This window comes from Rhagoletis pomonella, unplaced genomic scaffold (assembly GCF_013731165.1).
Source record: "Rhagoletis pomonella isolate Grant_MI unplaced genomic scaffold, Rhpom_1.0 Rhpom_scaffold_00001, whole genome shotgun sequence".
Classification (NCBI taxonomy): Eukaryota; Metazoa; Arthropoda; class Insecta; order Diptera; family Tephritidae; genus Rhagoletis; species Rhagoletis pomonella.
Window position 1 is genome coordinate 21,054,106 of NW_023458555.1, and position 15,910 is coordinate 21,070,015.

The 15,910-nt window shown below is 39.5% G+C and overlaps 1 protein-coding gene across 1 annotated transcript in view; it reads left to right on the plus strand.

The window, feature by feature from the left end:
- The first annotated feature begins 14,370 nt into the window (after positions 1-14,370).
- Positions 14,371-15,910, plus strand: part of LOC118740680 (pachytene checkpoint protein 2 homolog) — a 3,282-nt gene continuing 1,742 nt past the window's right edge. The window contains exons 1-4 of the mRNA XM_036472313.1: positions 14,371-14,519; positions 14,577-14,760; positions 14,819-15,025; positions 15,085-15,874. Of these exons, the coding sequence (XP_036328206.1) occupies positions 14,458-14,519; positions 14,577-14,760; positions 14,819-15,025; positions 15,085-15,874 (1,243 nt within the window). The 5' untranslated portion in view covers positions 14,371-14,457. The remainder of the gene's footprint in view (positions 14,520-14,576; positions 14,761-14,818; positions 15,026-15,084; positions 15,875-15,910) is intronic.

A 15,910-nucleotide genomic window follows, 5' to 3' on the forward strand; every position in this document is an offset into this window, starting at 1 on the left:
TTTATCGATTTTGTTAACGATATTTATCGATTTTGTTATCGATATTTATCGATTTTAATATCGAAATTTTTTCGATTTTGTTATCGATATTTATCGATTTTGTTATCGATTTTGTTGTCGTTATTTACCGATTTTGTTTTTGATATTTATCGATTTTGTTATCGATATTTATCGATTTTATTATCGATATTTATCGAATTTGTTATCGATTTTTATCGATTTGTTCGTTATAAAAATTAAGATAATGGAAAAACAGAATAACAGGAATGTTATTAAAAAAACAGGGGTTGAGGTAGGGATCTAGACAGAAAAAAAGAGAAGAAATAGAACGTTAAGCAAAAGCAGATGTGTATGTATACATTGGTTATGAGACAAAATAGATAAGTAACGTAAGTTTCATTTCCCCAGTTTGGCGCAGGCGCACTTACTTTTTTTTAATAGGTTTTTAGGTCCTAAAAATCCGTTCCCTGGTCATAAGCTATCTGTGTGCAAAATTTCATGTAAATCAGTTCAGTCGTTTCCACGTATTAATATAATTAAACTTTTTTAGCAGGTGGCAACTCTTAAAAGAGTAGCCTGAGCTTTGAAAGTAAAAGAGACTAATGATTTGTATATTGACGTTTTTGGAATGCAAAGTTTGATTTTCTCTGACAATCAGGCTACGCTGAAAGCTTAACACGCATAGACAGCGTAAAATCCCCTTATTGAATTTTGTTGATCTTTAGACCAGAACCTTGTTGTTGTTGTTATTTGGCACTAAAACCGTTTTTAAGTTTGGGCCGAGACCAAAAAGCTTCTCTAATTGCTCCTCTCATGTGCGAATTGGCGCCAGTTAGTTATGCCGAGCGTAGACTGGTCCTTCTGCGCCCGGTCCTTCAATTGTTCGTGGGCGCCCTTGCTTTCGTTTTCTACGAAAACAGGGCCGCAGATCTTGCATAGAATAGTTCTTTCGAAAGCCTTCAAAGCCTTCTCATCTTTGTTAGACATCGTCTAAGATTCTGCGCCATATAAATGGATGGGATGAGAGATTTCTAAAGCGCGATTTTTGTTCGTCGAGTGAGGGCTCTGTTTTTCAATTGTCTACCCAGCCCAAAGCCCAATATATGGTACCGCTGCGATTCAGATTGGCAGCTCTTATTACGCTTTCCAGCATCAGATTTTGACGAATTGGCAAAGAAAGGTACGACCGCTCACTACCTTCTGGGAAAGGACATGGCAGGTATAGCAATAGCCACTTTAAAATGGTGTCAGTAGAGATCACACCATTCTAGTCGCCAATCAACGCTGGAACAACTTTTTGCCCTGTGAAACTTCCATGATTGCCTGGTCTTTCTATAAAAGGAAATTGGCATTGTCACTCTTAAGTTTAAAGAGAAAATAAATGGTCATTCTTATAAAGAATTTTAAGGTCCACTTTCTAATGTCGAATCAGAGCGGGCCTGCATTGATCATTGCGAGGTGACGCTCTAGTCTACATACATAGTTAACAAACATGTAACACCGAGTTAAAAGTTACCAAACTAAATATAAACAACCAAATTACTAAATTGGATAAAGAAGGTAAAAAATTTCCGGTTTCGATAAAAAGTACCTAAATACAAAATATTTATATTACATATGTATGTCTTCAATTGGTTCTAACATTGCCAAGACAATACTCGTGCCAAATATTTGTTTTTGTACATTTGTATATATTATTTATTTACTGAATAACAATTAAATATACAATTATTAACGTCTTTCTTACATTTTTTCTTAAAATAGCTATTATATCAGCTAACAAAAATAACTATGAAGTTACGAGGTAAACTGTCTTTAGAGTAGTATTTTTAGCTAAACAAATATCTTCAATGGTATCAGCTGGTTCACAAAATTCTGAATCATTATAATTAGCTTATGTATATATATACAAAATACATACATACATTTACGGTGGCCGTTTAAATAACATTTTTCAAAAACAAAAGCTAGCTCAAAAAATTTTACGGTTTTAGCTATCGAAATCAAGGAGTTTTAAAGCAAAACCACATATCTCATTTTTCATCTGCAGCGTCTTGTATCGCAATTTATATCAAATTAGTCAAATATTAGACAGTCTAGCTCTACCATAGTTAAAACTACACTTTTTTCAATAACCGTTGAAGAAGATATCCCTTTGTACTTGCCAACCTGAGCTACCTGCTTTTTAAGTGGTTAAGGAGTAGTCGGAATTTAAATTTTTTATAGAATTGTTTGCATTTTCTTGTGAAAAATCTCGAAAACATTTTCTGACATTTTCAAATCAAGCGAATGAATAATCTCCAGTAAGTGTTTTTATTTCAACGCATTTTTTCTTTACACATTTTCTCGAAACTACATATGTACATAATCGGGCAAGTTCTGGAATTCACTTCCGAGTGAATTTCAACCCCTGCCCATTTGAATTCAAAGCGAACTTGACTCGTATTGACTCGGAAGTGAATTGCAGAACCTGCCTGAATATGTTTCCACTAACCGCTCAATGGATTTGATGAAATCGATACAGCTTTTGGAAAGCATAAAATAAAATCAATTAATCGAAGGATTTTTTTATTGAAATTTTCGATTTTTCTTAGCAATAAACAATACAAGCCTCTAATAAAAAAAAAATCATTCTAATGAGCTGAGAAGTTGCCTAAGAAAGAGGACTGCCCCATACAACCAGGACGGATGGTCACCCTAACTATACATACATATATGTAAATACATGAATATCACAAAAAGTTTCCACTTGTCAGGCTTTTTGCAAAAAATAAAATACAACAAAATATTGCTTCAGCTTTGGTATATGGCAGGGTTGGGCACGCTGCACTAAGTTTACCACTATTCGTGCAGTGGTAGTGAAATTTGAATTGCATTAGCACTAAGTACATAGTGGCAGTGAAAACAATTTTTTTCGCTAACACTGAGCACCTAGTGGTCATAGTATTAGTGAAAAATGCATTTCACTACCACTATATGGTTAGTGGCTATACATTTTTGTACAAAATTGTTGTAAGGAAGTGGGTATTAAAATCAAAGATTGCCAAATTTTTCTAAATTTGTAAATCAGTGTAATTAGTCAGTCATAGTGAGATTTTCGTTCCCTTACCGATAATCAGACAGTGATACTGAAAATTCTATTTCACTATCGCTATGTAGTGCTAGAGAAATTTGAATTGCACTATCACTAACCATATAGTGGTAGTGAAAATTTCGATTTAGTGTAGCGTGCCCAACCCTGGTATAAAGCAAATATTTGAAAAGTGTGTGCGCTATTTATGTACAAATGGACAGATATACATACATATGTTTATGTAGCGGCTATGGTATTACGCAAGGCGCATCTATACAAGGTGTTGATACTAGAACAGCTGTTATGATATTTTTGACTCTACACTAGTACAGCAGAATGTCATCCAAGACGAAATGGCGTAACTTCAGGATGTCAACAAAACGAAATGGCAAAGAACAACAATATACACGGTACTTTTACTTATATGCAATTGATACCAGCTTGTATGGATGCGCCCTGGTACACTCAGAAAAAGGTTTAGTTATAATTACCAAGATTTGGTTATAGGGACCAAGGGGCACGAAAGTTTGCAATTTACTTGAGACCTCTAGTTGGGACAAATATATATTTGTTAATAATTACAAAACGACTATCTTGAGTGGAAAATATTGTTAGTTGAATAAAATCATTGTTGAGCAAATATAAATTAATTTTAACCAATTGATTTTGTGAACTTGTTGTAGATGTGAATCAGCTGACCGTTTATTATTGGAAAAAAAGTTTCAGTTTGACACAAATAAAAATTTACTCGATGGTTGTTGTGTTTAAGTTGGTCTTTCATTTGCATATATTAAGCATAAAAAATACATACATATGTACATAAATAGTTACTAGTGTAAATAATACATATGTATATGGTGGTAAGAATTTCCTAAAAAGAAACGATGAAACAGGAATAGTCGTGCGAAGACCCAGGTCAATATCTGCTGCTTTGCTTTTTCCATGGCTAAATAGATGCTTTCAAGTAATAATTCACATGAATTATATATCGACTGAGAAACCCCGGTTGGCATCAAACTTTATATTTTTAAATAGCTATGCGCACACCGAAACAACTCGCGGCGATGACAAAACTGAAACTGAGGCAAACAAGTCTGGGCATGTCATAGCACACACTTTTCTTTCTCTATCGAGCGCAGGGATGGACATGCCATAGCTTACTGAGAGCTCTGTGACCATACGCGTGTTTCACCCATATACGAACAGCGGTAGCGGAGCAATGATTTCCACGCACACATTATCATTCATTGAATCGCTTTTATGCAATGGTCGGCATACTAGCGCATTCAAACGATTCAATAAGTGTGACTGTGTGCATTGCTTAGCTGGCGCTCTTCGTATGTGAAACACACATGTGCTCAGAGAGCGCTGAGCATTATTTAGGGGTGGCTCACAAGCATGAATATATTCCGCTCTCAAACCAAATAGTGGTTGTCTCAACTAAGATTTGGTAACTATGACTAAACCATGTGTTGAAAGAAAGCTTATCTGTCATCTTTTATGAACCATAAGTTAAGTTGAATGGAATTTGTAGAAGTATGCTTCAAAAAAATATTTATTAGTATTTACCAAACCCTTCAACTAAATTAACGATTTAGTACAACCTAGATGAATATTAGAAGCTTTAATATATTTAGCTATAATTACCAACTATGGTAATAGTTTCCAATCCTTGGTCACCGTTCGCAAATATTGTCAAAATTCAACTAAATATCTGTATTTGTCGAAACTAATCCTTTTTCTCAGTGTATTACGAAGTAAAGCACTGGATAACCGACTACGTTATATGTTTATTATTTATTTAATATGTATTTAAAAATATCACAAATTATTAATTGCCACGTCAAGCGCCAAGGAATTATCAAAAATCCTCATGCCCATAAAATTTGTATGAAGTATCCCACAATAACGCGGCGCTAGCGCCGAGTAAATGGAATTTTCATTTTTGACATTTGGCTTCAACCTGTCTATGGAAATTGCAAATTGCTTGCCTCTCACCCTATAGGGACGAAAAAAATGAAATTTCGATATGGTCGTTTCTTACCAACACAAGCGAGCAACCTTGAAATAGAAAACTAATTTCTTGCCATTCAAATTTACCCGTTTTACTGTGGGTGATATGGTGAGGTCCTCAGGTGTTTGACGCTCTGTGACACTGAGTTTCGATTCGAAGTGTCGTCCCTGATGCGACGTGATTCGTGTAGGATAACCATATCTCGTTACAGTTTTCTATTAAAGCACGAGCCACAGTAAACCATGAGTAAACCCTAAGCCAATAAATAGTTACGGGTGCCGTTTATTCTTCAACCCTCCTTAATAGAACATAAATTGGTGCTAGTAGGGATTTATCCGCTTTGCATATTTGCATTTCCGTGCTGTGTTTAGCCTGTTCGTCGGCTATTTCATTGCATTGATTTTTGCAGGAACCCAGAAAGGGATTAACTCAGTGAAGCCAGTGATGCACTACATTTCCGAACTACGTTCGCATACAGATACCTACTATTCCATATGAGAGAAGCCGCCTTCTCTGTAGTAAACATCTTTGCCTGAAAGACACTACAGTATTTAGGCCTTATCTACTGGTCCTTGGAGTGTAGACCAGAGCCGACGCCTTCCGAATACCATTATTTGACATTGGTAAGGAGAGCGGCCGTTTTGGTGTAGTGCTTAGCAGTGCGCGCCACCATATCGCGGGGCCTGGTTTTAAACCCGGTTGAACCCAATATCAAAAAATAGACAACCACATATGAACTACCGCCGAAATTGCATTGCCTTATACCCTCGAAGGGGGCGAGGTGACACGTTTTGCTTACTTCGTCATTGAAGGAGCTGTTTATAATACCTCACATGAGGCAGTAGACCGAGCTCTAGAGACGAGGAACGTAGCCGATTTGATGCGATCTACATAAATACATATTAATCATAGCGAGGGGAAAATTCGAAAACACCCTCTGTGACACTGTACAAAGAGCACCCATTTTAACTAAGAGAGGGCACGACACGGTGGGTCTTAACATAAACCCTGCCAAAACAACCATCATCATCACCTATTAGCAGGAGAAGAAACCTACCAGGAATCCATCCCATAAACCTAGGATATTTACAGATAGAAATGTGCAATGAAGTAAAATGTCTAGTGGTCATATTTGATAGTCAGATCCGAGAGGACCGGCCGCAGTACGGTGAGGGTATCGATTTCCAAGCTTCGGCTGACGTGCACATATACAACCTTTGAGAAAAATTTCAGGATCGAACGAACTGGATCGAGCAATTTTAGATAACCACTTTCGGCCCCACACACAGGCGGTTCAAAGCTGAAGAGGGTATAGGAGCAGGAGTATACATTCCTTAGGCCAAAATCCCCATTCCCTTAGAGAATTACCCTAGTATCTTTCAAGCGGAGTTTTATGCCATCATTTTTTTTTGTCATTTGTAGCGCCGGTCAGCCATATCCTCGTGTGAGATCTAACCACTGGTAGTATGGGAATGTGTATCAATATTGGATACCCTGGGAGAACGCAATACAGTGCAAATACAGTGGGTTCCACCCAAAAAGGCATACATGGCAACGAATAGGCTGACACACTAGCGAAAGAAGTAACACCTACTCGACCTATAGAACCAGAGCACTGCCCTGCAATGGGAGCTCAGACGTTATATTAAGTTGATTGCTGTAAATACGCGCCATGGACTGTGGCAAGTGCAAGAACTCTAATAACACATTTCTTGGCTGACGAATTTGAAATGCGAAAAATGCGCAACTTTAGCTTTGCTTGTAGGATTTTTCAATACAAACGCTCACACATGCATGAGAATGCGTTGCGATTTGATCACAATTGCATTGCGTTTTTGTTACTCTTGCAACTTGTGAGCTTTACTTAACGCGCTTAGAACGTCCGGACGTACAAAAAACATACATATATATGTATATACATACGGGCATCAAAACAAAAGGCAATAGCATCGAGGCACTTACACCCCAGTACGGCATAGCTCAAGCAATTGCCTCAGAAAATTTTATTTATTTCTACTTATGTGGCAACTAAGCTCAAATTGATGTATGTATAATCACCTAGCAGCCTCATTGAGACAAACCAAATGCATAAACTTTTGATACATATCTTTGCAAATAATTCGATATTAGTTGGAAATCCATCTAACTTTGGGTAATTAACTACTTCAGCATTTAATACTAAGTAATTTTAAATCGGTTAAAAAGACATTTGCAAAAGCAACATACTGACTTTGAAGTGCCTTAAGGCAAATGCATTTTAAATTAGTTAAAATCAAATAATTGACTGATGGCTAGGACATCGCCATGTTAAAGCCAACAGTTCGTTCCAAGGAAGAAAGTCGGGTCTTCAACTAGTTTTGATGGATAAAAACTGATTGAACATCGATATTTAAATTAGTTTCTTTCCCTACTGGGACGGAGTCGCCAACGACTGTTACACAAAGGTTTTGGGCATTCATCCGATATACGCATGCTTCACAAGTGGGCGTAAATACGAGTATGTGCTTTAGCATTAGCGTGTATCGATCTCAATACAAAAAAAAAATGGGCACGGTTTTTGCATCGGAAATATAAAATGTATTTATGTATTTTAAAACTTCCGCCGAAAAATTTCTGAAAAATATTAAGATTTAAATAAGTTGGACCTTTTTGAAAATGCCTCCAAAAATCTAGTTTTTTTTATAAATAAAATTGGTTTCTAAAAATATTTTTTCTAAAAAATCACCGCAGATGATAGGATATTTTAAGCTTAGAAGGTCTGCATTAAAATGTAAAAAAAGATTTATCAACAAAATCAAAATATGTATTTATATTTTTGAAAGTATTTTCAAATCGGTCTAGCTCACGTAAATCTTATTATTCCGATATATTTTGTTGGAAGTCTTAAAATATAATAGATTTTATAATTTCGGTGGAAAAAACTTTTTTTGTGCTGCAATCTAATGTACCTACACATGCTCATATGAATCCTTGCAAAATGAGTATTTTCACTGGAAATGGCGAAAAGCAAGCTTGCGAAAGAATGTCAATATCCGTTTATTTTGCTGCTCCAGCGGCTATTTTTTATTTCTTTCTTTCTTTTACTTCTTACTTTTTACGAAACCAATGTCTCACCAAGTTCTTTGCTTGCCATTTGTCCATGTTTGTTGATTGTATAGGTGGCTACATCTTTAGCCAGTTATCTTCGCCTCGTGGTTGAGAAATTGCACAACATTCGCTTTGACAACAACAGAAAAAAAGGGATAAATGCGATTTGCGTGCACATGTCATACCCCTGCAGGGAGAACCCGAACTAGTGAAACCGATTTTGTAGTTCAATATTAGTTCTTTATCGCCAGAAACGAACCACTCCGATTGTAATCATACATAGGTCGCCGCCAACAGTCCGAAACAACGAAATGTGGTACTTTTCCAAAACTATTTTATTTCACATTTTAAAACTACATATCGCTAGCTTAAAATGAAAAGTTGCTAAGTCCACTTTTTCAAAAACAAATTATTTTGATGTGAGAATCAAGAACAATCAAAAATGCATCGTTTTCTACAAGGTCGATGTACTAAGTCAATATAGCACTTAAAGTGAAAGAAATTCCACATAGGATAAAATAGGTAGCATGCTGTTCAAAAAATAGGGTTGTTCAGGATCTTGTGCATATGCCCTTGCATTTGCATATTCGATGCTTTTCTAAACTCACAACAATATAATGCACAGGCAGCAATCATAAAATATGCAAATGCAATTCCAACTGCGAATCCCAGACCATTTCCACAACATCCAGAACAGCCCTAATATTTTAATCAAAACAAATAAAATTTCCATATATCAATTTGACAGGAAATATTTTGAATTAATTAATTGACGCACAAATGGACGAAGTTGGCAACCGGTGCTAAGAATTCGTGCTTTTCAGTATTGGTAATCGGTACAAAAAATCGATTTAAATTTTGAAATATCCTTAATAGAAAAATGGGCCGTGACCACTCGGCTCTCCTTAAAATTGGGTTTTTCGAAATTGGTAACCGGTAAAAAAACCGACTTCTTTTTGAAATCACCGTGAATTTTTTTTTTTTTACATTCGTTTATTTGTTCGTCAATGCTCGTAGCAGCGATGCGGTAATTGTCAATGATTTTTGATGAATTAAATATATTTCCTCTAAAACTGAGAGTTATCTTATTTTGACTACAATATTTTTCTGCATGGCATGGTGCCTTTTTATCCTTTGCGAAATTTTTTTAAACTAAATAGGACATCGAAATGTCAAATACGCCAGTTGCTAGCATGGAAAAGAGAATTAACGCGCACTAGTCATGGTTCTCAATTCCCTAGTACCGAATCATTTCGACACTAGTGCGTTTCCCTAAAGGGATGTGTACATATGTATGTGTTTACGAGTGGATGTATCTTTCGCGTAATCGTGTGTTTTGTCTTTTGCCAGTTAAGTTAAAAATAGCCGGAATCGCATACTAAAAAATCCAAAGCAAGTCTCTTGAAGAATGGCTAGACCAGCGAAGTGTTGATAAGGCAATCAGCTTAAAGAATTTGAACAACAAACAAGATTTTAACTTATTAAATTTTACGTTCTTTTTACCGTGTTTGTTTTTCTATCTGTAGTATATTAGAGTGCATCATCATAAAACAATTTGCCGTTTTTCTACCGGAGTTATAAAACATATTATATTTTAAGACTTCCGGCAAAATATTTGCGAAAAAATTTAGTTTTTACCTGAGCTAAACCGATTTAAAAATACCTCCCGAAATGTAATTATTTTGATTCCGTTGATGATTTTCTTGAACATAAAAAAAGTCGATTTTTGGAAGTAGTTTCAAATAGGACCAGCTCACAAAAATCTTAATATTTGTCCAAAGTATTTTGGCGGAAGTCCAAAAATGTAATCAATTTTATATTTCCAATGAATACGCCGCCCCGATTTTTTTATGAAGAGTAATACACCCCAACGTGCACAAATACGCTGTGATTCTTACAAAGCTTAACGATTTAGTTACTTTAAAAGTTACAAGTCCTATAAGGTTAAAACTCCTGAAAGGGATTGCTGTGAAGCGATAATATCTATGATTGACGAAAGATCCCAAGCATGAAGGATTGAAGGTGGATGAAAGAAGTACTGGGGCAGGCTTACTTGGCACAAGATCCCAGAGAGGTCTGCAAATGGGAACATGGCCAACCATATTTCAAGCGGAAGTCTTCGCGATCGAAGTCTGTGTTCGTGAATGTCCTCCCAGTAGGATAAGAGGTCAGGCTACAGCTGGCTATCCACGTCGATGGCGAAAAAATTCCGTTGGTAAACAATCCGAAAATCCTAGGAGTAACTTTCGACAGCCTGCTCTATTTCTTGGCGCACACAACCGCGATCGCAAGTAAAGTACAGAGTCTCTAAATCGCTCACCGACAGCACTTAAGGTAAAGACAAACGACCGTGTTGGCAGCACGCGAGGCAATTGGCCAGCCGGTTTTAAACTATGTAGCGCCTGTGTGGTCACCGGGAATAAGTATGACACAGCGAACGAAGCTACAGACACGCAACAAGGCAGCACTTCGAACAGCCACGGTATGCCTTCTGATGTCGCCTCAATATCACATTCAAAATGGGGCGCAAATGCTCTCAGTATGAGAGCACACCATCATGCTTGCTGCGGAGCCCTCGCCCAGGCAGGTCAGAAGTCATATCTATAAGCTGAAGGGTGAGATTCATCACTACGTACAACACGTAAACGATACTCTACAGACAGGCTATAAACCCCATTCACCAGGAGGCTGTCTCCACTTGAACCACCGCGAGAGACCAACGTCACAATTGCGAAATGGATAGTCTTGCGGGCTAAATAGGTACCTATTCAGACTCAGCCCCAACATCCCCAATGAGTGTTCAGCATGAGGAGATTCCCCCTACCTCTTCACATGCCCACTAAATCCAACTGCACTAACACCTGGGCCTACCATTAGTTGAGCTTGACGACAACGATTGAAGGACTGTCCGATTTAGGAACGGCTAAATAATCCGCTACAACAAGTAAAATCTTCAAACATGATTCTTTCCTGCCCTCTCCTCCAGGTCTACCATTTAATAGGTGGTTTAAAAAACGTCATTATACTCTCTTCTCCTTGGAGGATTGGCCAATTATAGTTCACGTGGTGATAAGATATTGGAAAATGGGCTCGATAAGGAGTAGAACCATGCTCGAAAGATCTCGGCTGAGTGTTGTGATTTTATTAATAATTTATTGTGCTTAGTCGTATGCGGACGATCTGTTTTTGCCTGGGGATACCCAAATATTTTGTTGATGTTTTAATGCTGAAGCGTGGTTGTATTCACTGTCATGTTTTGTGCCCCAGCAAAGTCGACTAGTCTTTCGCCATCGTTGGAGGTTTCTCGTGAAAGTTATTTTTCTCATTTTCTGGATTAAATTCCGTTTCGTCCACGTCAGGTGGTTGTGTGCCCAGAACAGCATTCACAGGTCTGGACCGACTCCATGTGAATGCCGCTCAAGTCCAGTCGACATGATATGCTGTCGAGTCCAGAGGTTGCTTTATGAACCTCCGGACTTCGTCCGTCAGTTCGTATTGATGCATTCTGACGTGCATTGGCGAGGGCTCCTCTGCAAGCAAGCTGTGTTTGCAGTCTCACCTCCTTCATCCAGGTGGTGAATAGGGTAACTGAAGATTTTGTAGGGGAGAGGGTTAGGTTCCTAGCGGTGAAGAAGCGAGAAAGCTCGGAGAGGTAACCGTTTACTTTCGAACAAAGCCATTAATTCCATTCCCAAACGCCATTATCAAGCGATCGTCAGCGTAAGAGACAATCGAGACTTCCTCTGGTGGTTGAGGGAGCTTTGAAATATAATAGTTAAACAGTAATGAGAAAAGGACACCACCCTGTGGTACCTCCTGTTTTATTTTTCTAGGTTTTCTCGATTTGTCTCTAAACATTACTGACGAGTGTCGACCACTTAGATAATTCGCCGACCACCGTTTGAGCCTCTGTGGGAGAGAAGTGGCCTCTATGTCTTCCAGCAGCGTGAAGTGGCTGACGATGTCAAACGCCTTTGACAGGTCCAACTCTACTAGAATAGTTCTCTCACAGGCATGTTTATAGCGTTAAGTGCTGTTGTTGTACTATGTACTTTACGGAAACCATGCTGATGCTTCGCTGGGGTCAGATGGTACGTGAAATACGAGAGTAGCAAGACCTCTTGTGTCTTCGCTGCCGGCGAAAGGAGTGTTATCGGATGATAAGACTCTCCTTTGTTGGCTGGTTTCCCCAGTTTGAGCAGTGGGACCACTCTCCTCATCTTTCAGATGTCTGGGATAATAATAGTGGCCATTGACAGATTGAGAACCTCCATTAGGTACGCTACTCCCGCAGGGCCCAAATTTTTCAGCTTTAATATGCATATTCCTTAGGGTCCCATCACTTTGGAGGCTTTCGCCTTCCCCATGACTACCAGATCTTCACCGCTAGTGAAAGCCAGAGGTGGCATAGGTTGTTGACAGTTTGTGCAGCCTTCTGGTCACTCAACGCTTGGCTTTGTCTGCCGGAGGATGCAGTATGAATTGTCAGCTAAAATAGCTCGCTGCCGAATCTCCGCGTTGAGATCCCTGATACGGGAATTTCCAGGGTCGGCCTGACGAAGGTTGTCACGCTCATTGGCTTGAACAGCCACTTCAGCAGGGAAGTTTGGACGGGGGTCCGTAATACATCCTGCTGGTACGAAGCGAGCTGCAGCAACAATGACAACCCTGCGGAACTTACGTTCACCAAGGTGGAAGTCGGTTGGTTTGGGGAGCGCAGCGAAGTTGCTCTCAGTGAATTCCGCGAAGCCTTTCCAATCAGCTTTAGAAAAGTTGGTGTTCCGCGGAAGCGAAGTCGGCAGGTTTATCAATCTATGACTATTAGCAGATGGTCTGATATCAAAGTCAGCATAGCTCGCCATGATACGCTGTTTATCAGACCAGCGCTGACTATTGTTATGTCTGGCGAGCTGCAGCAGCTGCCCATAATCCTGGTGGATGCGTCGTCGTTGATTGTGCTGAATGTCGAATCGTCTATCTGCTCAGCCAAATATGTTCCCCTACGATCGTTTGACAGGCTTGAATGCCAAAGATCGTGGTGCGCATTAAAGTTACCAACTACCATACGGTTTGCCGGGCAGCTAGTGACAGGGGGTATATAAACGTTAAATATTTCGACTCCACATTACCTGACCGGATAGCAATGCCCTGACATTCTAGGGTGGTATCCCTGCGGTCGATGTCTGCTTCGATTAGACGATACTGCACGGTGTGGTGCGTGATGAACGCTAAGCCACCACCATTATCTCGCTCGCGATCTCGGCGGTGCACGTTGTATCCGGCGCAATTCAACGATGTTGAGTTGCTGTGCAATTTCGTCTCTTGGACCGCGGCTATCAAAATACCATGCCTTCCCATAAAGACCGTTATCTCCTCGATATTGCTCTGTAGTCCGTTGCGGTTGAGTTGTAGGTGCTTCGTGTGTCTAGGGAGACTTATTTTGGGGCGTTCGTGATGTGTGTTGCCTGCCGGCCGTGGCTGTGTGGGCTGCTGTAGAAGGTGCTGCCCTGTGGTGTTAGGTGGCGGCGTCTCGGTTGGAACTTGCGTCCAATCTATCGTGGTGCGCAGACCTGAACAAACATGCCCTAAAGTGGCACCAGCCAAGGCAGCTGTTGCCCTTGACCGTTGTCATATTACCGAATATCCTGGTCTGACACACCGCACACAGATTCTGTCTGTGTGGGGTCGTCTCTGGCACGCGTAGCAGGTGTAAGTTTCTGGCCCAGGATTTGATTCGATGCCAGCTCTTGGCATAAGAGTATGTAGCAGATGTAGCCTTATGGACGAACAACGCTTGAGATATTTCGCCGACCTAAATGGGGTAAGATCGCCGAAACAACTGTCCTTGGTCGGGTAAAACCCGAGCCATACCAGTGCGTAGAACCGGCTGTCGTGGAAACGTTGATCTTATCTTCTTTCTCATCCGTGACCCGTTGTTAAGGAACAAAGCTGATGTTATTGAATTTCGCTGAGTAAAATCACCAGTGTGGACACGTTTCCACGACAGTCGGGTCTACGTAAGCGGAACGACCCAGATTTATATTTGGCCAAGGACTGTCACTCCAGCAACACTCCCCAAAAACTATTTGCGGAACTTGTGTGAACACAAGGACTAAAAAAATCCAAATTCTTTAAAACGATTTCCTTTCACATAACCTTGGCAATTCTTTACTCATTTGAAAGTTCTATTGTGAACGTAAGCTTTTACAAAGAAGAAGGAGCACTTCAAAGGATTTGTCATTTACCTCTCGCAAAATTTAAAAATTCTAATTAAACGCTAAATATGAATTTGTTAAGTGCAAAATACAGTGTGCATGTAGAAATATGTCTTAAGCCTAATCAGAAGTAAGTAGGTTTCGCAAGAAATACAAAATCCACAATGAACTCGATATGTATTTATAGCCGTTTGGAAACGCTGGAAGAATTGCTTGACGCACCCATGCGTGAATATCTTTCTATGGTGAAAGTGCCGCTAGGTGAATCTGTAAAAGTAGAAGGTTCTACCTTTGAGAGCAATTCTGGCCTGAAGGAACTGCAATTTGTTGAATCAATTTTAATAGAATGTGAAGCCAAACACATTGGCGAGGTAGCAGTTGCAAGCTGTTACATCTCTATAATTATATTAATTTTTGTTACTTCTACAGTTTTTAAATGATGCGGATTTGAGGCATTTAATTCTACACTTCTACTGCCCACACAGACGTGTAATGGAGCTGGAAACATTCGATGTGGAATCGGGTGATGCTGGCGATGGCGATGCAGTACCTGCGTCCAGTCATTGGCTTTTGCCATCTAACAGTTTTCTGCATTTATGGGAGAATCTTATTTATGAAGATGGTTTGAAGGAGAAGGTGTGTAACTCTTTTTTAATTAAACCTGTATTTTCCTCTATTACATCCATTCATTGCAGCTTCTAAAATTTGCACTTTCCGCGCTGATTTTCTCCCAGCACAGTGTAAATCCGCACATCATCTCTTGTAATCGTCTGCTGCTATTACATGGTCCTCCGGGCACTGGCAAGACCAGCTTATGCAAAGCTCTAGCGCAAAAATTAGCTATTCGTGTGCGTCGTACTTTTCGTCATACACATCTCATAGAAATCAATAGCCACAGTCTATTTTCAAAATGGTTTTCAGAGAGCGGGAAATTAGTTATGCGTCTTTTTGCAAAAATACGCGAAATTGTTATCGATCCTAACAATCTAGTGTGTGTATTAATTGATGAAGTTGAATCGCTCGCCTATGCGCGTGATTGCATGTCTGGACAAGAACCAAAGGATGCAATGCGCGTGGTGAATGCATTGTTGACTCAACTCGATGCCATTAAAGAGCATCCAAATGTTTTAATATTGGCAACGTCCAATTTAGCTGAAACCATTGATTTGGCATTCTTAGATCGTGCCGACATCAAACAGTACATTGGATTACCAAGTGCTGCGGCTGTAAAACGCATTTACGTAACTATGTTAACGGAAATGATGCGCATTGGAATAATAAATGAACAATCACTAACTGAGGACGAACGACATGAAGGATTGTTATCAGCATTAGCCGAGCGTAGCAATGGTTTGAGCGGGCGCACTTTGCGAAAACTACCATTTTTGGCACATGCAGTGCATACAGCCAGTTCAGATTATGATCTGGATGGAAAAATTCGATTGAGCGACTTTTTAGATGCAATGCTGGCAGCACTTGAACAACATCATTGCGATCAAAAGCTGATGAAGAACTAAAAAA